A 26,433-nucleotide genomic window follows, 5' to 3' on the forward strand; every position below is an offset into this window, starting at 1 on the left:
AGTATGTTCGAGTCATGTATCTTAGGCGATCGTTCGTAGAGGCACAGAGGAATAAAGTAGGCGCAATTGTATGATCAGGTAACTGAAGTGAAAATGAAAATGAATAATAAATAATAATAATAAAAGTGGATATGATTTTCAGAGTCGAAATCTATTCAGCCATATTCCCGCGGGCAGTGATTTTCAAAAGAAAATTCCGCGGAAATCTAGAACACGCGTCATTCGCCACTTGAACGTTACTTAGGACTCCTTTTTGAATGCGGCCTGAGTGCTCTACCGAGTAGTATCTGCCAGTGGTTTATAGCTGACGATCAGCTAACGATGAACTAACTTAACAAATTATTCTAAATTGTGCGCTTGTTACAAACGGAAAATACTGCTCGCAAAGGCACGACCGGACGTCGTGTGATACCGTTAGGGACGTGATGGTCTATCACACTTTGCGTGTCAGACAATAGCAAACGCGATGCGAAGACTTTTTCTTTTTTGATGTATTTTGTTTGTTATTGGCTGAAGTTGAAGTTGGGACCCATACAACTATAAATTTACCTGTCCGAGCCACGGCGTCGGGTACAACCTAGGTATGCATATAATTTTCGATATGATCTATTACTCGAGTAATTCAATACATTTCATTAGTCCGAGATCGAGTGTATGGAGAAAAAAATTGGTATCCCTAGTTCCAATGTAGGTATTAGTAACTTGACTACACTTTGATAGAGATAGATCAAATGTTTCTATAAAAGACTGCACACAAATTCACTCATATACGATAGTATTGCAGGATGGGTAAAATTTTTTTGGTGACCGTTTAATGACTGTCTATTTGCTATTTCAATCATCCACACTTTTAGTTCGTCAAATCTACTGTACAAATTAGAAGAGAAAAAAACATCGCTATTATATTTATTCTTAAAATATCAGCATAGTTTGTGGCGCTACATACTACTCAGCAAATTACCTTTTACTCCTACGATATTGAATACGGCGTTTCACCTTCTCTCTGCCTAAAACGAAGGTGTGGGTAATCCTTAACGCTAGATTTCTATGCCGCGTCTGGTATCAGTCGAAGTAGGTAAAAACAACCGTATTGAGAACATTTGTTCGGTAAACAATAGATGTGTAATGAACAAGTCGTACAACAGAAGCTAGACTGCGGATGTATTATTGCATACCTAGCGTTCTCTAAAAGCCGCCTTAAAAAGACGTCGGATATGAATGGCCAAGAAAAGAAAAGTCATATTAAAACATTAGTCTTCTGGGGCATTTACAAGCGCGCTAACGCGTTGAGACAGGGCAGCGCATCGAGTGATATCGTCTACAAGCTATTACACAGTATTAGTTGACTACCTATAGCAGTGGTACAATTGTATTATTATATCTACAGGTAAATTATAAAGGAAATCCGTTCAGTACTGCTTTTCCTGATGGGACCTGTACGTGCACTAAGTGCGCTTAGACAAATCATCTTTAATAAATATTTGATTCACCTAAATTACTAGTTTACAGCGAAGACATGCAGCGATTGGCTGCATTTGACCTAAAGACGATTCTCTTTTTTTCTCGTTGCCTCCGTTCGACGGGATCGACGCACGCCCTTCGCTTCGACGCCTGCCTGTTGCTACAGCCGTAGCAATGTCGTAGTACAGCAGGGCCTTGCTGAGGGCAAAAGTCTGCTTATCTATTTCTTTAGGCGAGGATGTGCGTAACTTACCGCTATGTATGTGTGCCTGTATGGGTGCACGCCCGCGCCCTCGCCGAATGTGTGTATATAGTTCTTGCGTTTCTGCATGTATGTTGTCCTCGTTTGCCCTTTCTTTCATGTCCACGAGGCAAAGAGCCGATTCCACTTTGCGGAACCCCCGACTGCTGACTCTTTCCCATTTCACAAGCCTTCTCCTGCTCCTCTGGCTTTGACTTTTTTCGCTCCCGCCGCCACTAAGAGTAAGCCGAGGGAGTTCAGGTGTTGTGTGTAGAGAGTTGCATCGGTCTGCCATGTTGCAGGTCCGGCTTCCATTATAAAGCTTGCATAGAGCCATCGTCGTAGCCTGACAGATTATCGAATACGCTTAGCCTGAGAATCGAATTAAAGCTGCCGAGCTCCAGATCCTTCAAGGCTGGCCCAGCTAGTCGGCAGTCCTTTGCTTTAGTGCCCAATGGCGAAAAGAGCTCCGAGGTGCGACAACAGTAGTAGCACTAGCCGTGTGGAGTGCCCGATGAGCATATTGAGATCACTTTCCAAAGGCCTGAACGCCGTGTCTTCGGTGGCTGTCGTCCTTGGATCCCTGGGTGCAACGTTAGCATTGCTATTGTTTGCGGAGCCAGCAAGTGCCATCGACTGCTTCACGTGTACATCGTTGAATCGCTCAAACGCAGGCTGTCATGACCCATTCCATCCAACGGACGCACATTACGTAAGCAACTGTATGGTACCTAAAGAGGGGCACATTGGGGTCTTTCCCGCCCAGTACTGTGTGAAACTCAATGGATTTTCAGGTGGGTAATATACACCGCTGTGTAAGGAGATACTAAAATGGTAAATCTGGATCTGTGTACATTAGAACAAAATCGTTAATACGAGTAGTTAACGGAAAATGGAGAGGAACACCTGGAGGCTGTTAGTGTGCAGTAATGTCAAACAAATAATTTTCGTGACTGAGACCACAGAAAATTGCACCCCAGCCTTGTTTCTATTCAGCTGATCGTATACATGTGTACTGAATGAGAAGTGCACACAAATATAAAACTACCTCTGTAATTTGTAAAGTTAAGTCCTAATAGGTTTGTATCTTGATGACATCGTCCAGGTGTTCGTCGGACAGTTTTAGAGTACTCTGTTCGTACTGCAGGTTTCCTAAGTTCCGTGGCTAAGAACGTTGTTTTACTTCTGCATAATGCATTTGCTCTCAGCCTCCGAAGAAAAACTACTTTTGGGAAGCCGGTTCTCTAGTGGGAAGTATTCGAGTGCCAGTTAATGCATTGTAGTGGCAATGACTTCTATGGGAAATTATGACCCTGTTTCGTTACACCTTCCGCTTTGTTAATCCGGAACCATTTATAACTTGGGTCGTACGGGAGACTTAATCGCAGTGCGTACTTTTTACACCACCTTTTAAAGATGGGGTCTTTCAGTAGAAAATATTTATAATTAACAACTTAATTGCTGCTAATAAACGAACGTCGAGGGTTGTCTATGTTCCTGCATTGGGCATGTAATGTATAGAAGCGTTTTATTTTAACTAATGTAATGGGGTAGACTGAGGGGCAAACACTGCTAAGCTACCGTTTTGCTGACGGCTTGTTTACGTGAGTGCAACTATAGCCGATCGTATTCAATCAGTATTTCAAAAATGATTAACGTCAATACCGAGTACAATTTCAATTTGTATAATTTCTAGGAAAAGTGAAGCTGAAGTTCTGCGTTTGTGTTTAAAATCAAACGAGGTTTTAATTTAAAGAGGTTAAAAGCTAAAGGGGAATGAAAAAAAATGAAGGAACGGTCGTCCATATGCGTCGATGTTACTTTCGTGTTGCGTCGAATTAACTTAAAATGAACAGCTTTCTCTGTCTGAAAAATTTCGTGACAGACGAACGTCGCCCCTTCTGAGGTCGAAGCGACATGGAAGCAAATACCGACCTTCGACCAAGAACTGAAGAACATGTTAATTTCAATATCATCAACTTGCAGACTAAAGTCTTCAGCTGTCGTAGAAAATATCTAGATGTGTAAATGATGTAAGTAAGCTTTATAGATCAGCCTTTTGACAAAAAGGATTGTTGTCAAAAGAGACAAAATAAGTTAAAATGTGTGCTTAGACCCACTTGGTTGGGAGTAATATACCTTTCTCAAGCTTAACAACAACAAAAGACAAACAACGAACAAAGAGTAAGATCTATCAAAAGTCTGTGTCTTTATGTTTATTTACCCTCGGACTCTGTGAATTAATGTTAAAATCAAGCCAATTCTATTGAAAGTCTCCAATTTTAATATTATAATCGTTGTAGAAAATTAAATAAATTTATCTTCCCCCATATATATATATTTTCGTCGATGCTTGCTTTACATGAGAACAATAAAGTAATAGACGAAGGTTCCGGTAACTTCACCAAAATTCCAAGACGAGAACTCTGATTAAAATCCTCGATCTGAACAGGCATTTACATCGTGAAAAAATTCGCTGTTGTGTTGTTGAGCGCAACTTGTTAATTTTATTTAGAACGATCGTACGCGCAGGCGAAAACTTTTTCAGTTTCACACAGTTGTTGTTCAACTGTTTTTACGTTAACCTCGCCCAAGTATCACGAATGCTTAATAAATATATTGTTACCTATTAATTATCAGCCGAAGTGTAAGGCTTCCAGAAGGGCGGGGGGTCCGAGACGAGCCCGAAATTCATCGGCGCTCTAAGTAAGCGACGCTTCAGTTCTCTATGGGAAATGGTGGTAGTGGCTAGATCATACTGAATTGAGTGGAGAAGTGGACTTGTCTTTGACGCAAGCGCTTAAACGTAAAGGAGGTACGTTTATGTCCCTTGTTCTTGTAAAGCGGCAATGATACTTGTCTAAATTGGATGATACTAATAGTATTAAACCTATGACAGGTTCATATCAGATTGGGGCAATTTCCAAGCGAATTGCACCAAACAGTTATCCGAGCCTGAAGCTAGTTTGTGGCAAAGCAGATTAATAATTGAAGGCATTCAACGCTATCGTGGCGTGCAATGCCGTCGTTACTGTTAGATCGTTTTTCGAAACAGGACTTTGTTAGGTTTGCGGGGCTTCATCGACTCAATGATGAACCACTGTGATTTATGCCAATGTCCCCAAGTAGCCGTTGCAGTAGTTCGCTATCAGAAATCTAAATCGATAGCTCGCGTCGACTATTAAAAATATCCTAGTTATAAAAAGAAATAATTTTGGTAAACTTAACAGCTTTAATAAACTTGGCCTTCTGTATAGGTTAAAATTATGCCGTATTCTTAACGAAGGCATACAAATATACTACGACTTTATAGATCAATCAATAATGGTAAAAAACGGCGATGTCATATTTGCGTCTGATTTGTTTTGTCTGCCGATCACTGGTTCCGTCAATATAGTTATCACCGCGTTAAATTCGATCAAATTTGATAAGAGCTTCACTTTGTGTATTGGGCATCGTTGATTGCTCGCCGACCACTAGTCGCAGTTTTCCCGGTCTAAGTCAAAATTGTTTTTTAATGACCTCTACTGATCTCCACTTGTTGATTGGAGGCCAGTATAAGCGCCATTATTTATTATGAAATACGTTTACGATAAGCCTTAATGATGATTTCCAAATGTATGGGTCTATCATAGAATGCTCTTCTGAAAAGATATAGTAATGAAACGAAAGTAAAGAAACTTCTCAAAATGTATAGTTTTTTAGGCTTACGGAGCGCGAGTACAATTCTATTCTGTAAAATCACCGCAAAAGAGGACGTTCCGTTACGGATTTGCAGTAACCGAATTTCGGAAACAATTCCTGCCTTGTTCCTTCTGTATGTCGGTAAGCTTATGTAACTAGCTGAGTAGTATGAGAACTAGTGAATGCTACAAGTGTTTTAACTCAACTTGATTCAACAAATGGTCAAAGAAATCGAAATATCCCCAACTTCAAGTTCATTATCAATGTGAAAAAAAGACCACTTTTCTGTTAGCCCGTTTATTGTGGCTTCTGTGGGACGGTGAAGATATATAAATGGGGTACCTTTCCTGTGGTAGTAGCAAACACATCTATTTTTTATGGACTTCTCTGGCTTTCTTTTGCTTTGAAAGCCCTTTGACTATAGCGTGTGGCCATAGATCGCGACGGCGTCGGTTCCATACCCTGCGACGAGACGATGACCTCAGTTTATCATGGTCTTACATACATTAATGAGAGCGATGTAAACATTTGCCAACCCAGCACACGCTGGGTGCGAAATAAAACACCGAAATAACCCATTAGTATCACAGAATCATACAATTCAATGAAATTCTCCGAAATCGCCTTTTCTTACATATCTAATCGTAAACGCGATGAAGTTATTACACACTGCAAGCCATAATCGCTTGCAGAAACGCTAGCGTATAGAGTATAAAACATATAGAAATAGAAAAAGAAAATAGAATATAAACAAAAAAAATCTCAGCGTAAAAAATCCAGACGTATCAAAGCTAAAAGTAGCAACAAGCTCTTCAACATTAGAACAGAAAATTCTAGTGTCGAGAAGAAATAGATAAACCGAAAACGAGACGAAAGAAGGTTGTACAGAATAACGCCGAATGCATAATCAGCCGCGAAGATTTAAATAATGCGCCGGGTTTTTACTTGAGTGAAAAAAAAAAAACTTCTAGGGCAAACGAGAAGCGAGAAATGTTTCAGGTGAACCCACAATTACGTTCAGGATTGCCTTCAAGCATGTGAAACATTGTAAATACGTAGATCTACCTTATTCAGGTTATCTAACCATAGGCCTACAGGTGATAGGAAATAGGAAACACCAATTTCTCTATCTCTTGTTGTGTTTGTTGGCCGTTTATCTCTTGGTTGCAGTGCAAGGAAATATCGAGCTTACTATTCGAGTATGTTCATTAGAAAGCATGGACAACTCATGCGGCATGTTTCGTTATCAAAACGAGTATATGCAGGTAAGTCAGGCACTCGCAGGTAGACATCCAAATCTAAAGCGTCCAGCGTATTTTATGGTTCGATTTAAACGGGCCTTTTGCATTCTTGCAAGTCGAATATGGTTACCCTAATTTGCAAAATTTAAATGAGCTAAATTTAGGCATATTGGAGTAACGTCCAGTGAACAGACTCAATCGATAGAAGTAAAAAGACCGATTTTAGAGCAAATCGTTGGGTTAGCTTCAGAAATAACGTTTCGCAACATTTCTATCTAAATCTTAAAGCGTACGCTTTGTCAGACGAAAGTCGCTGGATTTCAAGGCTCGTTTCTATCAAAAGTCTCTAGGTACTAGAATGTCTGATAGCTGACCTCTGCATGACACTACTGGTCTGTGGAGTCCTGAAACTCGCATCAGACATTACATATTCGCCTTGTCCTTCGTCCGGGGACCGTTTCTTGATGAATATGCAAAATAGAGCTATGGAGAGGTTCTAACTAGAACCTTCATTTATAATTTCGTAAAGATACCTGTAGAGGGCCATTGTCCGCTTATGCATTGATATGATAAGAATAAAAAATAGATGAACGACATTGAATTAGTAAATATATTGTACACATTGTGTATCTTACTTGTAGGTATAAGTCTAACGTATTTTGTGGTTCGAATAAAGTTAGTGCGACCGTGGTATAATTGTACAGCTTTTCAACTTGATCGTTTTTTTTTCCCCTTTTTATTTAGTATGTTAGCTGAATTCACACATGTACTTATTGTTGAAATTTAACTGCACAATCCGGTTACGCATTTAATAAACCTCAATGATTTCAGGGGTGTATTTCGACCTGCGACGAAAACGGTTGCAACTCAGCCTTATCAAAATTAACCTCCTCAAGTTGGACCGCGCATTGGTTACTGATAGGAGTCATCAGCTTCGTCTCGGTATCCTTGTGCAATATCGCGGCACGGCTATAGGAGTGTCCGTCTGATAAAAGTACCCCCCGAGACCACCTCTGACCCCCGACAAGTAGGGCTGTATGTTACACGATATGCCACCAATACACCGTCGTAGGAAAAAAAAAACCCAATTTTTGGGCCCGTCTCTTTAGGTGCCGCCAAACAATTTTCATACTTTTCGCTACTGTCAAACTGCGGCAAATCGACGGCGACGCTGTGTGTTGGTGCAGTAGCCCTCCGCGGTCCGAGGTCGCCAGAGTGGTTGTTCGCAGTTAGGCCAGGCGTACTAGGTTGTCGCAGGGCCATAAACTATTGCGTAAGTTTTTAGTTGAAGGATATTGTGTCAAATGAACGCTGTGGGGCAAGAGTATTTCAGCTTGTTCGGAACCCAGAAACAATTAACACAACGTTAATAGATAGTTGTATGTATTTACATATTTTTGTCATATACAGTTGTCGGTGTTATGTATACTTTTGTAAGGGGCAGAGGCTGTTAGCTACTTTGTTTAGTTATAATTTCTATATACAAACTGTATCGACAGTGCATTAGGTCTATTCGAATCTAAAATAAGTGTAATCAACTGGAGCTACGTATTAAGTTTGTATGAACAGGGGCGTGATTATAGAAATGAGTCAATCCTTCATCGTATACGGACTTCAGTAGGCGCCTCACATGAGCCACACCCACGGCTACCGAACTCTATCGGCAATTCATGCCCGACTTAGCTTTTCAATCCATTGAATTAGTGTTGAATTTTCAATAAGTGGTCTTATATCATATGGTATCTCTAAAAGGTCAAGTATTTAGATAGAAAGGCAAATTTTATGAAACTCGTTAACAATCGCGCCTATATTTTGAAACGTAATGAGTGAAGAATTGTTGTTACATATTTAGAGCCGCATTTGGCCACCCAGACAACGTGTGCGTGTGGCTGTCTATAGACGCTAGGATTTTACACTATAAGTAAAACATGTAGGAATTCGGAGGTTTCCAAACCGGAACGCTAGCAATTCATTCACGTTGGTCCGCAACTATCGTTCCCTGACTGCAATTACCGATGGCCAACTCTTTTGCTATTGCATCTTCCACAAAAACCTTTTCCTTTGCAAATCAGTCTCCTCTCACAAAGGATTGCTTCATATATATCTCTTTCTCTCTCTCTCACTTTGCCTGTTGTGTGTTTCGTGTGCCTAGATTTTGTATGTGTGTTAATGTAACCTCTGCAGATAAGTGTTTGTGTGCATCTGACGCGTGGCGTGTGAGGTCGAAATCGGACCTCGTATCCGCCTATTCCAATGGCCTGACAGCGTCCTTGACCACTTGCGAATGATATCAGGGCAAATACTGGGTATTCTAACCTGCTGTGCGCAGAGATGCTATGCTCCCATCGACTACCTGTGTTATTTTATACTTTGATAAGTATCATTAAAAAAATCATGTTGTAGTAGCGCTTTATAGCGTCGTATGCTAGTTGAATAACCCAGTGAAGCTCTAATTGCATAGGCGTTTCTTACCGCACGCGACCCAGTACGGTCTCAACGGAACATCTGCTCCTACTCCATGGACACCACGAAGCAACTACAGAAAACTATATCACACTTTAGTACAATATGTTTTTGTTTGTAATGTTTCGGTGAACTGTTCGAAGAGGCCTCTGTTATGAGAATGCTGATTTTTGCGAGGCCGGCAAGGGGGCTCTGTTAGTTCTGTTCTATCGTTGGCTAATTCCAATTCTGCTAAACATGCGATACCATCGGCTTTGTTCTCGATAATATCGAATCTTTACTTGGCCTTCGGTTTATGGAAATAACAGTACTCTCACGGTGCTTTTATCAGCTCAGAGAGAGTTCCACGAATACTACATCATCGTATAAAAAGTGCCTGCTGGGTCGGGGTGTGTTTAAAAAGCACCACTAGAGCACCCAGTTCTTCTGACTAAATTCAGTATTTCATATCGCTAATAGACGATGATTGAGTTCGACTCTGTCGATTCTATTGGAATAGAGCATCAAGTTGAGTGGCAGCTTTAGCTACTCCAATGCAGCAGGCAGAAGATGCCTTAAAAATCATCTGTCTTGTATTCTCTAATCACTTAGATATGCCATATATTATATTTAATGTTATTTTTACATTCCTACTACAATTACATTGCCTTCAATATCCATACTTTGTCCTCCTGTCAGGTTCTTTACGTTTGTCGGCCGTCGGTTTGAATGTTAGCGGGCTTCTGTTCTCCTATTTGTGTTTGTTAGGCCGCGAAATGTTTTTTTTTTTTTTTTTTTGTTATTTTCTAAGCTAAGGTAACGCAAACCTAGAAGATTGGAAAACTTTCCTCCGGTGGACAATTGGTTACCACTTAGTCCGACACCATAAAGTGGGACATGAGGTCGTCTTTCTAGTGTGATATACTTTTACCAGGGTAGATTTTTAATTCGAAAATTAGCAGTACCAAGCTTAAAGTACCATCTGTGCTTTAAATTCCCGTGTCGTCCTTTGATGATCTCTGAATCTAAACATAAGTAATTCTGTTGCATAGTGCTATCGTTTCGATGATATCCTTTGCTTCATTTAGCCTATAGTCTGTAGTTATTTTTCCCAGTACTTTACTTTTATGTTACAGTAAAAATGCAAGTACTCGCTTTTTTATTATTGAGATAGATATATATTTATAAACGTATATTATTATTATTGAGCTGAGCAGACAGCCTTTCGACAATTACAATACTTCTTTTCCCATCATACCCATGGATTCGAAACAAATTATTATTTTTTTTTATTAACAACAAGCGGTAATACAAATAATAATAGAAAATAAAAAAAGTATCGTTTAAGTTGTTCGTCCAAGGACAAGTTAGCTATGATAGCCGTGAAGCTGTTTTCTTTGAGACACTCTGAACTCGAAATTATTATCGGATGTTAAAGTAGTACTAATGCTAATAGAATATGCCACACTTAACGGAAGTCTCTAGAAGGTACTTAGTTACCTCTTCAACGATCAGTCCATTGATTTTAATTAATAATTGGCAGATGTTTCAGTTGAGTGCTACATTTGAGTAGATCAATTAGGGTACTTGCAAAAGGGGGTAACCAAGAAGCTTATATTTCCTTCTCTGTTTAAGAATAACACTTGACCTAACAGTAAAAGGGCGACCTCAGCAGACAGGCAAATTTACCGGCCGCGCCGTGGCCCACCGGCGCAGATCCCAGCTGGAATACGAAGCGGGTTTTTTCGTGTAGATGGCGAAATCGCATAAATTTATGTTTGCCATAAACACGTATTCTGAACAGCATACACCGATTTATGTGGCTTATACTTGTTTTCTACTTTATATGCATCAGTTAGAAAAGCGAAGACTCGTAATTTTGCTTTCTTTTTTTTTCTTCTTATCGTCGATCTTCGTCGTTAAAACTTAGTTTACTGACCCTTTCAGATAATCCATCTATCTTACCGTTGTTGACAAAATCCATCAAGGAGCCATTCAATACGGTGCCATCACCATCTACAGCTATCAACACAACCATACAATAATTGGTTGATTGTAATGATAATCTGCTTAATAAATAACGTAATTGCTTTCATCAGACAGCTCTCGTATTTGTATTAGTCTAGGCAAAATGTAGCATTGATGGCCCATTTCAGGGCTACACTGTAGTTCCGCAGCATTCGCACAGTATCTTCATTACCACAAGCTAACTGCATGGGAGGTAAGATGGCCTGCTTTTTAGAATTGTTATTTTCCTTCGACGTTCGGGAATGCGCTGAGCAAGAACGATTCGTAACCATTTCTGACTGTCGTTTGTGATCGATGTGTGAGCGTTCCGGCACAGTATCCCTTGTTTCATCCTAGACTCTAGATGACAGATGTTTACGATGCTTCAGACATATCGATTCCGTCGTACCACAGAGTCCTTCCTGGCATCAATGGGCACTATTACATGCTCCGCATGCTACTTCCCTGCATTTGTCACTATGCATTCATTTCATACACAGTGGAGACCATGCCAACTGTACTATCTATTTACTGCAGCAGTACAAGAACCACACCCTGCCCTAGCCTTCTTGATTCAGTGTATCTCCTATAGTAGCCACGGAGCTACAACACTTGACCTGTTTTCGCTAAATGCGCGGACCCTCGAACACGTTACCGCTGCACTCAGTGGACACGCATACACATTCCTCGTTGAGTGCCTCACTATACTCTAGATCTAATCTTGCATATTTTCCTTCGCTTACGGTTTTGTATAGAGCTTTCATGCTTTCCAGAACCACAATAGTTTTCCTAGATATTAGGTCCACGTGCATCGTACTTTCGACCACAATACCAGCCTTTCGAAGATTTACATTCAGCCAGATTACAAAGCTTACAGTTTTACAGGTTATTGTTTTTCCTGAATCAATGATAGCGCTAACTATTCAGTGAATAGGCCAACATCAACATCGCCCATGATATACAGGAGGGTTTCCTCTAAAGCTGCTGCGCTGTGCAGTACTACCTCGTCACTCGTTGCTCACTAAGCCGTCTTAGCGATTTTATTCATAAGGCAAGTGATTATTTATGCTGTCCGTGTTATAGGCCCTTCCGTCCAGAGCCCCGACAACAAATCTGTTTGGAAAGCATCTAGGTTTTTTTTAACAAATATCATCTTTCTACTTGAGTCAGGCAGCTTCTGTTGTAGCCGGCCACACGTACTGCTTACCCTATCATAACCCTCAGTAAATCAAATGTAAGCCCTAGAAGCTAAGTTTGCGGACGCCAGACTTCATCGAACTGAGAAAGAAAAAAAGCCATTGATATCAACATACCGATTCCGGTCGGCTATAGGGATTTCTCGTAGGAATCGTACTTACCGTATCAGATTGAACAAAGCACTATAACTTATTATTGAAAGAGCAAATTTTTTTTTGACATAATTATACAACTTCCACCCTACTCGCATGGGTTAAAATTTTGCTTACGAATTGTTGAGTGACCAAACTTCATTCGAAAGGGAACTCCGCACTATGACTTGTACAAGATTCGCAAGCAGCGACGTACGTGTTGGTGCATTGATTAGAGGGGCTAATAACTACGGTAAATGGAAAAGAACGGGACCATAATGTTTAACCTGTTGATTCGTTGTAGGAAAGTTAATTTGCGATGTTCAGCGGTACTCCATTATGAGAACCAAGTAATTTATCTTATCCTAGGTTTAGAGCATAATTATCGATCAGAACCTAAGTAACTGAATGAATTTGTATATAGGATGCGTTCTAGGATAGTGCCTTGCGGACAGTCAGATGTCGCTCAGGAGTCTGGATGTTCTTACTTGGGCGAATTTTGAGATGTTTCCAGCTTCGTCTTGTCTCGAAGTGCAGGATGATTTCGCGCGTCGGATAGCGTCGACCCAGAGTTTGTTCTACACTTTCGACTAATGAATATGTTTTATGAAAGATGTTAGATCCCGTTGAACGGCGAGTGGTTGTCCACTCGCAGTGATTAATATCGGAACGTTATCCGCAGCGAATTTTCCTCTTTTTTACTGGACCCGACCGTTACCATCTTTATTTCTTTACATTTTTGTCAAGTGTATATACGAGTTGAATACAAAATAATATTGTGAATATATAATGTTACTGAGTAGAAATCTGGTGCTGACAGGCACTCAAGAGGCTTTTTTTTGAGTTGGAAGTTAAAACTTCAGGCATCCGTGATCCGAGATCAAAAACCTTTTGTTCTGATCGGCCGGGCGGACCGGAGCGAGGCATTGTCGTAAAGAGTGGGCCTTTTCGGGCTTATAGCTAGATGAGGCAGTCTCGTTTATCAAGCCCATGCTTGTGCCCTGTATCCTCCAGCACTCCCTTTGCTCAATGACAAGCGGTCGATAAATAAACGATTGCCGTAATCGTTCTTTGGTGGCGTCTTATTCCTATATTTTATGGGCAGATATTAATGTTCGAGCGTTGAGGTTCTGTGGCTACGTCTTTCGTTCATAGTTTAGTTCATTTTGGCCGAAATAATTATGCGAACTGCCATACCGCTAGCTAACAAAGGAAGTTTTGCATTTCACACATGGATCTGGTCGAACCCCCAAGTGAAATTGTGCGCAGTGATTATTATATGTATTTTCTGACGGTAGTCGACACCCGGCGGTCTTCGCTGCTATAGTGAATCACAGGATGTACAGTGGGCAATAGACGAACCGTTTTCTCATGGCGGCCGTATTTGACTCGCGTACAGATCTGCATATCTTGAGCTTATCTTAAGATTGGTAAGCTTATAAAAATATACCAATTGTAGATGCCTCTTAGACAATTTTAGAATAATTATCGAGCCTATCATATCTATATCCATATCTCTACGTAGTTGTGTAACCGATTTGGGATAAGTCACAGACAAGTCGTTTATTTTTTTTATAACTATTAATTAGACAATTACAAATCGAATTTAAAAATTATCGCGTGATCTACTCCGTGTACCGGTAATGATAGGTAGGCAAAGGGTCGGAAGAATAAAATGCTAAACGGAAAATTTCCACTGCGATCATTTTTATGCCAAGTCACCACGATGCACTTTTGTCCTAATGGGTCAGAATCGGACACCGTGAGAATTACTTCGGTCTTCCTAGTGCCGAAATCATACTGAATGATTGGCAGAATTTGCTTTGGGGAGTACGTCTGGACACAGAACAGAATTGTTGAAACCTTTGATGTAGCATAAAACACGAATATCACGAGATCCATCGCATCCTTTTGTTCTGCATATTTTTAAGGAACCGACCCATTCTCAGTGTACTAGAAGAGAGATCAGAAACAACAAATTCGCAATAATTATTTACAGGGGAGTCAGTATTGCATTGTAAGACACCCGGCCACTTTTCAACGGCTGAGGCTACATAAAATTAGGTGGTTGCCAAAGGCTGATGAAGATGTATCTTACTGTGACTCCAGATGGAGACCCGAAGGATATCAATGGCAAACACTTGAGTCGATAACACGTCTGTTAGAGCACTGACACGTCGTGTGGCGTGTCGTATTTTTCGTACTGTATTGCCTTTTGTAGCTATACGTCTTCTAGCTGGAGGACACGCTCCCAATATAGAGAAAATGAACGAGTAAATCGCTCAGATTCGTTTTCATCACTAGTTGTTAGACACGTCGCTAGGTAACGAACAGACATCAGTCATCTTGTCACCCTATAAATTCTCTTTTCTCGAAGTGGCTTTTCTATGTTCTATAATAACTATATAAAGTTTGTGTAAATTAAATACAGACAAAAACGCTCTTGATAGCCATATAAATGAACACGCACCTCGTACCGTATTTTTCACGTTTTTCTTCTTAAGTTCATTACTGATTATGGAAACATTGTGGGTCATAATCAACGTGCCATTGTCGTCGTCCGTTCTTACGAGCACCTACGTGTTCTGTAGGCCGAGGTTTCCTAGCCTGGAGTTGTCAAACTTTTTGCCATCAGCTTGTTTCTGATTAGAAGAAATAACATTATAGCTATAATGACAACCACTATAACGGCAATCGAGATGTAGATTTTCTTGCGAGACCTTTAAATAAAATAGGCAAAATGACACACACGATTTAGTTAGTTTGCGAGAAATCGGCATCTCTTTACGAAAGCAAAGTGGGCCATAGGTTTCGGATGCGCTAACCTCTAGTGTTGTCCTATCCTTATGGCGAGCATAGCTTCTAAAAAACTCCAGTTCGCAGTAGAAGCGTGTGACGCCATGAAGTGCGCACATCTGGTAAGTCAAACAACTCCAATAGGACATAGCAACATAACATACGTATTAATAATATAAAGCAGATTATCACCGTAGCGAACGTCATTGATAACTTAGACGATTTTACTTTTGTAAGCTACGCAATTGGGTGTGAAGGTATCACCTCACACTGATCTTTTAAAAACTTTACCGATGAAACCGTTGCAGTTCGTGCTCATTCATTGCAATTGGCAAGACACTAAACATATCCAAGAAACGATTATACATAATAGAAAATTCTTCTCACAGAACACAATTTCAACCGCGCATACAGTCGCGCTTTGCAAAATCCACTGGATAAGTTCCGTTAAAGTACAATGCCATTGTTTCTAGCCGATGTTTGCAGCTAGAAATGGGTCGGCCTAATACTCACATATAATAATGACGATATATTATTATTTCAAATATAATGCTTTCTTATATCCATGCTAAGTTTGCGCAGGGGCATCATGATCCTCCAGAGGTAACCGGCTCGAATCATGTGATTCGCCTATTCTAGTTATTGATTTTAATTATGCTGCATTGTTTGTTTCTACTACAGTTCATCGATGTTACTAAGTAATGCTAACAACAATCATCGAGAATTTTATTCTGTAAATTTTACTTACCGCTGAACATTTGTTGAACCCTTCTTCATTTTCGGCGACGGCCGCTGGCGCGGAATATGAGTAGTCACAAATGTTTTCTGTTTATTAGGGACAGTTAGAGTGAGTCCTTCGGTTATGTAGATGGGCTGAAGATCCGAGATGCCGGAACTGTCATCCGAAACAACTGGTGTGTCATCAACCTCGATCACTATCCGGTCGGCCTTTGGGTCTGAAGGAAATCTGCTATTGATTTTGGTAATTCGTATTTCTGTTCAAGGACGTTAACTTCGATACGTCGCATCACGAAGCAACATCACTGTGTTCAGGCCCTTGCCAACTCAACACCTCAACTGAACCCTTTTTTTTTGGCTCACCAGTATGTTACTAGGTAATGCCAAGTTAACTAAATTCATACAGCAAATAATTAGTCGTCTATGTCTTAGCGTTGGAGATATGATACGAACTGCAGGTCATTTCAGGGCGTTTGTTAAGAAAAATATTACTGTGCAGCAGTCCATGCTGGTAGACAGAGAATGACGCCCGCAGTGTATGCAGAGTACGTACGACATTTAAAGTGTCGTTTTATCTAATTCCACGATTAAAAAAATCGCGAACAATCAGAGAACGAAAAGTTTTGCCTTCAAACAAATATCGACGGCTATATATATTGCTAGAAAAAGAACACAGGACTAGTACAAGTAAAGGCTTTGTTATCATTAGGTCACCGATAGGCTAAACTTTTTGTTCAGGTGCAGGTATAGGAGATAACGATCACGGCTTACCTAGTGAACGTTAAAGCCCGCCTTTTTGCTATTGGTTAAAAACTAATTCCATTTGATTTTATTAAAAACTAACATAGGATCATAGCTATTCATCGACGGATGCCGTGTACTGCGCTCAAGTCTTGCCCAGAACGTCGTTTGTTGATTTCTTTTCTTCTCAGAAATTGCTCTGCTCGATAGTTACGTACAAACGTTTATTAAGCTAATTTGGAACAATCGTTTTAATTCACAACACCAACAAAGAGCAAAAGACGTTAGTTCGTAGGTCAAATGAGGTTCGAAGACACCTCTAAGATAAATCACGCTTTTATGGCGTAGAACATTTCGCGGCTGATGTTTGCCATTTCTCTCCCGCTATTTGAAACCTCCGGTTACCCAACTTGGATTAGGGTTATGTTACTAACTTTTGTGAAGTGCACTCCCAATGCATACGGACTGTTAATACAGAAGAATTCAGACTGAAAACGCATAGCCAGCCATAGACGAATGCACGCTCCCCGATGAGGTTAATGTTATGGAAAGCATTCGAAGGATTGTCACGACCTAGCTTTTTTTTGGGGCGAGGTTGTTCACTACGAGAAATACTTCCGATCAAGGGTCAGACAGCAACAGAAATCCATTTAATACAATACTGGATAGGATATCTAGTGGCTTCGGCTATTTGTGTAGGTGGCATGATTGAACAGCAAGAACGCGCTATACGGCGCTATATAACTTGAACGCTTGAATTAAAGCTTATTATTGCTTTGGCTAAACAAACTTTCGATGATATCGGACGACCTGAACAAAGTATAAAAACGACTATCCTCTTTTCGCACATGTTCGCTCCATCCGTGCATATCCTGATACACAGCTTCAACGTTCGGATGTATTTAAAACTTCTTTCTTCTTGGTATGATAACCGGCGTTCCCCCTTGAGCTAAAAAGTGCTTTTGCGTACGGACATTCAGGTACGGGCGGTTTCCAAGCTTGGCTACTCGACCCCCAAAACTTGGATGTGTGCCTTATAGTCTGGTAACGGGTGAAGGCATATGCAAGGCAGACTGCGTTGGAACGCTTGCTTCGAGATGAATAGAATCACGCTAAAACGCGTGCGAAGGAAGTTCTCAAAAGTGAACTTTTTTAAACAAAGTTCCTAACTTTGCTGCTCTCGAGATCTGCAATCAGCAATGGCATACCGACAGCGATCAGACAAAACTTGCTTAGAGATAAACAAGAGAAAATAAACTATAGAAAGTAAACATTTAGCTTAAAGCAATACATCGTAAAATTCTACGCGCGTCTCGGTCAATATATGGACATGCGTTCATAGAAACAACTATGATAATGAAATCTCTTTCAAGCGCTCTTTCTATCCCTGCCTATGGCTTTTCGTGGTAGGGAAAGCTATCATTCGAAACTTGCTCAACATTTCCATCTTAAAAAATCTCATTTCTGGGTTCGGAATTGGTTGGGTTTGTGTGTATGGGCGTCTCTTTTGAAGGACGGCCACAGCACAATTTTCGTAATTCATAAAGTGATCGAGCAAAGGGTTCGAACATCTAGACCACTGCACTGCCGATCAGATCACAGTCGTCTGTCAACGCGGCACGACCGTGGCTTCTGAAAACCTGAAGCTTTAAACTCAATGCGGTTGCGCAAGTTACCTAACAGCTGTAACATTCTGCGTAAAAACTGCTTAATTTGAAGCGGCGCTGCTAACTAATATCGTTGGACAGTCAATGAATGACGCTCTAGTGCTAAAGGACAGTTGAATGGTCGAAATCAAAAAAAAAAAAACTTGATTGGAACGTATCTCGGGTTGGAAATGACAACACACATCGAATACGCGAACAGAAGATATTATTAATTACTTTTAAAATCTTATGTGTGAATACTTCAGCCTTCCTTATCAATGGCTGGTCTAATTACGAACAGTATTTTACATTTATAACTTACTAAAATATGAAATAACTAGTAATACTTACAAAACTATTTCAGGACATTTCTCAGGTTGTGGAATTTCAAAATCAATCTTGCTTATTCGGCTGGGCCCAACAGATGACGTTGAAAGAGGTCTGAAAACGATTAAGCCCACATAGGAGTACCTGCATTCACCATAGAAAAAAATCATAGTTCGCCCCACATCCATCTACTACAACTCTCACGTGAGAATTTGAGCAATTTTTCCATAAAGTTGCGTGAAACATGCAGGTGGGAAACAATCCTCCCCCTTTTCACCTAGTAATTAGACTTATAGCTGGAATTGGGCAGCTAGATAACGATACGCGTTACTTCAAATGGGTATTCACTCCAGTTATACATAGCTGTGTAATAAACTGACATCAGAAAAGAGTTCTGATTCAGAAAAATACTGGAGTTTCAGCTCCTAATCGAATCCGAGACCTCGAATGCTGTGCTTGGCATAACAATGCGATTTGGAGAAGGAGCCGATGACCTACTCAAGTTTAGGTATAGTATCCACGTTAGGTGGAAGGGTCCCTGGTACTTCTGCTAATCTAATAATCCTGAAAAAGAGAAAGGAAATAGTTACAATATAATAGCATTCATTATAGAAGTGGAGTAAATGCTACGGTTTGAACAGTTTCGGTACCGAAAAAAAAAAAAGCAACGGCCAGCACGTACGCAGCGTTGAGGTGCAGCAAACGCTAATGAGATAGGCGACTTGTTTGAAAGTACAGGACATATTCGTACTGGAGTCATCATCGTTTTTGCCACTCTCACATATTATAATTGAAACCTTTTTTTTTTCTCTGGCTAATAATATAGGTTGTCAATTCACAGTAGCCATGGCTACTGTTCTGTCCAAGGACTCCCAAGACGCCTACGAAGCATCAATGGGTATTACTACAACAAGTAGATACGGCGTCTTTTTTCATTCTTTCTTCAAACCAGGCACGTTTTGATGGGTCTTTCTCAAATGAAAAAGCTGATTACACTCAATTTGACTCCTTGCATAGCCAGCAGTTCTTAAGTATGAAGCTGGTGACGTCCGTTACTTCGATGTGTCCCATCAGATCGGAGGATCCAACTTCTTCACGTAAACATGAGAGTTTTTAGCTGCTTTAGAAATTTACCATTTTTCGATATTTCGCCTGTTTATCTATTGGCTGTCTAGTGTATTGAATTAACAGGCTGTCGATTTGGCCGCGTTGTAACACGACGTTGTAACGTAATCGACAATCACTGACCTTCAGCGCTGGTGTTGAGCGAAATGCTCTTATGGCACAGTGCAAAATTCAACTTCAATCTCACCGAACAAGATCTCTCCTATGTCTAAACATTTTCTTTCTCTGTTTTTAACTTCCATTTAGCACGTTTTGTAACATTAGGGACGACCATTTATACTAATAGCAAGTGGTTACAAATCCAGTCGTCTTAATAATGGGTGTTTTCAACGAATGCCTGTCGCTACTGAGCACAAGTAGGATTGATTGATTTTTCCCTTTATTTTTGTCATTCCAACGTTAATTAGACAACCGCCGTCAAATCCTTTTATTAAACAATTGTCATTAATCGTTCCCATAACAAGGCTGACAAAAAAATTTACTAGAGAAAGTGAAGATGGCAAAACTGCATCGTTTATTATCCCAGTATCGATTTCATTATGGACACTAAAAGCGGCCAATCAGATATGTTCGTCTGTTGTTTTCTAAAAGAGGCAAAATATCGTCCAAAAAATTGTGAGCCCACATATGCGATTTTTAGCGTAGATTCCGCGTTCGGAATCACAAGACATCTACTGCGGTAACTCGTTGAGGCTGTGCCCGCGAAACGAGATTGGCGGTACTTTAAGTGGCAGTACTGAATATATTTTCAAAGCGACTCCATTACTTCGAGTGTTGGCAAGGTATGGGCTCAAGAAGGAAACCACAAGATAGCGCTCAGCGGCAGCAAATGGAGAATGACCACGGCTCCGAATCAACGCCTGCGATCACGAGGTGACTAGTGTTGCCAGCTTACAGGTACTTTCACCGCACCGCAGCCGACATTAAACACTACGGGACTGATGTTTAGGGTATCCAGACGACGTCTAAACTAGCCTCATCATTTCTGCACGGTCTTGCCTTGTTGAAGAGATGTATACTAGATGCTGACTGCTGTTTGGTCTGTCGTAAACACAAAAAAATTAGACTTTCCCTTCCTACGCCCTGAAAGATATAACCCGCTACTACCAAATATAGGACAGACACCTTTTTTTTTTTTGGCAAACTTTTCGGGAATCAATTTCGATGAAGTTTTCATCGAAACTCACTATGGCCCTCCCTGATAATTATCGTAGATAGATCTTTTCACTTTTAGCTTAAAATCGTGTTCTAGCAATTCTGCCGTTCTAAGATATCACCGTATTTGTATGCCTAACGTGTTCGCAATTGACAGCAAACCATATTGGGTTGTCATAATTACCACAAACATGCCTACTGCAATCGCGGTCTCATCACTCACACAGAGATCCTTTGGAGCTTCCACTGTGTATTATAACGAATCGAATTGGTCGGTCCCACCTGAGAGGCGTACTACTACTCTTTGTTCGTCACCTATAACTCTACTTTTACCCGAGTGATTGAGCACATGGACGCATATATCCGTGGACGTCATGGCCCCATCACGTACGAAAATTGTGCCTATAGTTTCAGAACGCGCTTCCGTTGCTCGTCACCACAGTAGATCGAATCTAGGACAAAATGTAAATTATATTCGATGAATTGATGACTGTCTGCGTTAAGGCCTTTGAAGGAGTCGGAACTTACAAACGATCATTTACACGGTCCTCAACGGGCTGAAATTTGCTTTCGGATGCAGTGTCGGAGTCGGAGTTAGTGTCAGATTTCGAATCCGATTCTGACTCCTCGTCCTCATAAGGCTCCGAGACATCTTTCATAGTATAAAACAGGCCAGCCGAATAGCAGCCCGATAAAACCGCTTCGTTGTCTGCAAGGCTTGAAATAGGCACGCGAAAGCGCCCCTTGCCAGGGCTTGTCGCAATTGTCGACTTTATGAAGCAATAGCACTAATGTTGATCCGTCAACGCTCGAGTATTTTGGCTTGAGAGTGTCACGTGCTAGCAGGACTCTACAATCGAGCGCTGGAGCAGTTAATAGGCCAACATACTTCGATGTCCAGAAGCCTTGGATATGATAACTCCAGCCATTTTTTCAGCTCAGTGAGTAGGACGGAGTGCATTGCAGGACGGTGCGCCAATTGGGTGATCAGGATTACTCTATCTGCGTATGCTTGTGAAAGTGTCCTGATGCGCTGGTGGATTACCTGTCCAGTTGTAGTTTCTAAGGTTGGGCAACGTTAACCGCCGTGACACACAAAAGCATAGCCTGAATGGAGAATTTATTCGATGTTTCTTGCAACTGATGTTTATTTCATCATCAAAGAACCGATGCAGCATGGCTGATAGAACAGTTATTTATTACCCGTAAATACAAACGAGTTTAGTGGTAAAGACTATGAGATTACCTAATAAGCGAAATGTAAAGAGAAAGCTTCCTCAGTATCGTCTCGTTAGGTTCTTGGGGGGCTTGGATCAGCCAAAATTACTGGGAAAAGTCGGTATTCGTGATTCTGTAACGGCCTTTTGTATTTGGTGTAACATTATAATCTGTAACAAAGTTTTTCTGTTTGCAGAGAAACAATATATTTTGTTAAAAAAAAAACAATTTCGTCTTTCTGTAAACATGTGGGTGAAGATTTCCCTGCGCTCTCTCTACAAAGTGCGAATATAATCTCGTTAGCTGTTTTATTTAACCCACATAGTTGACCCGAAAATAAGCATTATTTTGTATCAAATTAAAGTAAAAGAATTACTAGGCTTTTACGAGTAAATTCGTCGGACTTGAATGGCTGCAGACGAAACTGGCCTGGTGAAATCTCCAGTTGTGTGGAAACTGGTTGAGCTTCCTCTAAGCGAGCTAGTCTTAAAAGAAAAACTTTTGTCTCGAATGTCAACTTTCAGTTGGTTAAACTTTGTTCCTTGAAAGTTGCAGTGCTACGTAAGTTGATCGAAAATTGGTAAAGACATTAAACCAAGAAACTTTAAGCGAAAGCAATGTAAGAAAAAACAAGAAAACATTTTAATGATAGAAATTCAGCGAGTGTTGAAAACGAGCGAGGAGGTGGCGAAGTATCTAGACCTGAAGGACAAAAACGCATTGCTTTAATCGAAAAGGCTTCTCATGAAAACAGAGCTTGGAATCTGAAGGTATTTTACATGCATAGAGCCATAACCCAGATAGCTGGATATGCGGAAGCAAAGCAAAAAATGAGCCCCTATTTAACTTAGTCGAGGTTAGCTAAAAATGCGTATGGTGTAATCGACGTGCAATTAGCGAAACTTTAATAAACAAAAAACATCTCTGAATCATACGATTACGATAGGCGAGGCATGGTTCAATCTCTGGTAAAAGAACAGCGTTGCCCTGACTGCATTTACTATTATAAGATAAACGCCAGGAATGAAATGAAAATTCATCAGGTTCGCTTATAAAGGCCTAGCAATTTTCAGAAACCCTTTCCTGAGCAAATCATACATATTGAAAAAAAAAACTAGAACTTTTATGTTTATCTCATTAAATATTTCAACGGATGCCGAAATAATTATCCTAAACGTTATCTTTTTACCATTTACATTGCAGCCTACCGGAAAACCTAACATGTTAATTTCCGCCAGTCAAAGTACGATATCTATCTATCTATCTATCTAACAACAATAAGAATTATGGACATCAATAATAACTAACACAGTACGAATTTCGAATACTACATATCCCTTCTAGCCTCTATAAGCAAAAAAGGCTGATATAAGCTGATGAGTGAAGTTAGATGGAAGGACCGAAGACGCGCGCGAGCGTTAAAAATGGAGGCAATTGAATTCGGTTGCTTGAATAACGTGGTCACTCATATGTGCCGTCTGTGGGTGAGGCCAGATAACATAAAGCACTATTTCACGCTCATTTGTTTGAACTTAATTCGTGGCCATTCAGCCAAAAGGCAAAGCCTGTTTCATTCAACGGTGCCACATCAAAGCTTTCCATGGTCATTGAGTCAATACAAGTAGCATAATTAGTGAACTACAGTATTAAATAGAGACAGAAGTTCTACATAAACAATAGTAATTGAATCATATATACTGTTATTCGCAGATAGAATGTTCGAGATTCAAAAAACGTATCGAAAAAACAAGGTTTTATGTCATTTCCTATGAAGGATCAAGCTTGATAATATCCGAAGCATGACATGAATCGGAGTGTAACCCACATAGCAATACTCGTTTATCAAGCCATGCAATTGTCGAGTTGCTAGAGTCCAGCAGAACGTTGTCCCACATCCTGAAAGTAATTACTGGCGGATCTATCAACAATATAGCGTTACTATTTGACCTAGGAAAGTAATTTTCATCGTAGAAACCCAAGACATTGGATCTTATGCAAGAAGCAGATGACAAGAGCTATCTGCACTAAGCTGAACCTTATGGCTTTCCAACCCTGAAATTCCCAATCAGGGTTCACGAGCTCTAGCTGTTGCCAGATTCGAAGTTCCCACCAACTTTGTTGTGTCTACATACATTGTGTTGCCGGATAGATAAGTTCCGTAGCCGCAGACCAGCAATCCGGCAAGGAAAGTTTTCTATTGACTGTGATCCTCGTACTACATTTATTAAAAATATATCTATTTGTTAGCATGAACAGCCCGTTAAGCACAGCTGAGCTACATTCGACTGTGTATTATAAAGCTTATTATACATATAACACCTTGCAATTTTAAAGCGAGAGCGATAGGATGCATTGGTACGCGAGTAAATACCATGCTCTGATACTTTCTAAAAAGTTCGAGAATCTATTATACTAAAAAACCGAAACTTCGATCGATGGTCGCGCATTGGACAGCTAGCTAGCCGTCGAAATACCCTAGTAAAGCTGGTTAGATTGTCAGAAGTACTTGTTTCTAACTGACACTCGGTAGGATGTGCCTCACTATATTCAGCTCTCTGGAGATTGTTACGGAAGCTATGCGATGCGCATATAGCCGTATATCAGAACCTATATGGGCTCACTCTTTGTCCCTACTCAATTCGTTTACATGATTCGGTTTGACCGTATAATCATTATAAATTAACTCCACCATATGTTGTTTATGCGAAAATTCCATATCTATTTTCCAATTCCCGTCTTATTTTTTTTAAAAAAAAAAAGTTAATTTATTGGTATTAGAAGCACTCCAGCCGGTTGAATGGATCAACCAATTATTGTTTGGAAGGATAGCTTCTATCAGTAAGTAGTAACGAGATGAAGCTATGCCCGGAACAAACTAGAAAAAAAAACTATGCTCTTTTTTATTCCTTCGCTTTAACATCGCTGTCTACTAAAAACAACAAAAAAAAAGTCTGCCAACAAAAGTATAAGTGAACTGTGTAGAGTAATTATAGAGGAAAAAAAAACCTGTGCCAATGACAACACCATTCTAAAGCAAAGTCAGCTATCATAGACATATCGATGCGTTGACCATCTATTAGCGTTGCTATTCTTTGAGATCCAGTGCTGCTTGAATGCTAGATCGGGCTATCTGGCCGGGAATTCAGCTACGAAACCATTCGAAGAAACGCGGATCTAAGTCTAATGCTTCCTGAGATATAGCTTTTTGACTCAGAGTGGGACAAAATTTGCTGATTATAATAATAATGGTTGAAAATGTTACTACCAGGAACTATATTTTGCCAATGAGTGCTCCATGCCGCCCAGAGGTAACATATGCAGATATGCGGATCAAATTGTTTGCACTGACAGACACTGTTAAGCGTATTCCGTTCCGGATTCGGAGACGTTTAAATGATTTACTGAAGTTTGATAACGGGGCCGAGATGGTGGGACTCAAGCGCATACCTCTACCGCCAGATCCATTACAAGTGAAGCTGTTGAAGGAAGTGGTTAAATGTGTTCGAATCGAGGCGTGGACCGCAACAGTTGAAACCAACTCGGAGGCTATATCGTACATATCTGAATCTCTAGCTCGAGATGTCCTGCATTCGTGGCTTTCGAAGGTCAAGAATCGGAAAGCGCGTCGTTTATTGGAGCGCATTGTTAGGGATTTTCAATTTACGAAAGCACCATTTGGGGTCTTTGGTATAGCGAAATTGTTGGATCTACGAAGGACCGATGTCCCAATGAAGTGGGTCCTTCAGCATAATTTGCTAGCAGAAAACGTTCACGGGTATTATATGTTGTGTCCGATATGCATCAATCCATATGGACGATATCGGGTTCCGAACTTCAGCGTTGCCATGAAGGACTCAGCTCAACATATTTCAACCTTTCATAGACCGGCTGCTATTGCGAAGCAGCAAACTATCCCCATTAAGGCAGTGATAGAACTAATGCTAGAAAGGCTCGTTACTGAGTACATGTTTTCGTGTTATTCCGCTTTGTGGCACAAGCGATCAACAAAAACGTGACGATTCCCCCTGGTCGAAAAATTTCAACGAAAACTTTTCTGCTTACCTTCAAGCTAAGGCAAATATGACAATGATAAAGTCGCCGTCTGCTAGGCATATAATTAAAGTAAACCTATCTAGAATATAACAGGATATTGATCTTAGCCACTGGCCCCGCTTGAGCATAAGGACATATAACAAATTATTAGCTCATTTCTTTTTTTTTTTTTCGTTTATTTAAACCTATTTATTGGAGCGGAAACCATTATCGGCCTGTTTGTGATTCAA

The 26,433-nt window shown here is 40.4% G+C and overlaps 2 protein-coding genes across 3 annotated transcripts; one reads left to right on the forward strand and one right to left on the reverse strand.

Moving 5' to 3' along the window:
- Window positions 1-1,897: 1,897 nt before the first annotated feature.
- On the forward strand, window positions 1,898-11,169 carry LOC111266956 (uncharacterized). The gene is made up of 4 exons (XM_022844844.2): window positions 1,898-2,496; window positions 6,557-6,651; window positions 7,459-7,900; window positions 11,017-11,169. Exons 1-3 carry the CDS (start codon window positions 2,157-2,159, stop codon window positions 7,600-7,602), a joined length of 579 nt encoding a protein of 192 aa, XP_022700579.1. The 5' UTR covers window positions 1,898-2,156; the 3' UTR covers window positions 7,603-7,900; window positions 11,017-11,169.
- Window positions 11,170-14,225: 3,056 nt separating this feature from the next.
- Window positions 14,226-21,801, reverse strand: LOC147752612 (uncharacterized). Of its 2 annotated transcripts, XM_086971149.1 has the most exons (6): window positions 21,461-21,801; window positions 19,151-19,216; window positions 18,677-18,766; window positions 15,949-16,156; window positions 14,875-15,124; window positions 14,226-14,357 (listed from the first exon to the last, which is right to left on the reverse strand). In XM_086971149.1, the coding sequence occupies exons 1-4, from the start codon at window positions 21,589-21,591 to the stop codon at window positions 16,123-16,125; spliced, it is 321 nt and encodes a 106-aa protein (XP_086827275.1). In that variant the 5' UTR covers window positions 21,592-21,801; the 3' UTR covers window positions 14,226-14,357; window positions 14,875-15,124; window positions 15,949-16,122. The 2 variants fall into 2 exon arrangements, with proteins under 2 accessions (XP_086827275.1, XP_086827274.1); XM_086971148.1 differs by having other exon boundaries at window positions 14,242-15,124.
- Between the last annotated feature and the right edge of the window lie 4,632 nt (window positions 21,802-26,433).

This window comes from Varroa jacobsoni, unplaced genomic scaffold, assembly GCF_002532875.2.
Source record: "Varroa jacobsoni isolate VJ856 unplaced genomic scaffold, vjacob_1.0 scaffold_1131, whole genome shotgun sequence".
Lineage (NCBI taxonomy): Eukaryota > Metazoa > Arthropoda > Arachnida > Mesostigmata > Varroidae > Varroa > Varroa jacobsoni.

What these genes read in the sequence shown, in the direction of transcription:
- LOC111266956 (XM_022844844.2), top strand. Translation starts at nt 2,157, where the DNA reads ATGGCGAAAAGAGCTCCGAGGTGCGACAACAGTAGTAGCACTAGCCGT. An exon ending in GAAACTCAATGGATTTTCAG is followed by an intron (nt 2,497 to 6,556) that starts GTGGGTAATATA and finishes TCTTGGTTGCAG; the next exon opens with TGCAAGGAAATATCGAGCTT. An exon ending in ATCAAAACGAGTATATGCAG is followed by an intron (nt 6,652 to 7,458) that starts GTAAGTCAGGCA and finishes CAATGATTTCAG; the next exon opens with GGGTGTATTTCGACCTGCGA.
- LOC147752612 (XM_086971149.1), bottom strand. Translation starts at nt 21,591, where the DNA reads ATGAAAGATGTCTCGGAGCCTTATGAGGACGAGGAGTCAGAATCGGAT. An exon ending in GATACTATACCTAAACTTGA is followed by an intron (nt 18,767 to 19,150) that starts GTAGGTCATCGG and finishes AATCGTTTTCAG; the next exon opens with ACCTCTTTCAACGTCATCTG. An exon ending in AAATGTCCTGAAATAGTTTT is followed by an intron (nt 16,157 to 18,676) that starts GTAAGTATTACT and finishes GATTTCCTTCAG; the next exon opens with ACCCAAAGGCCGACCGGATA.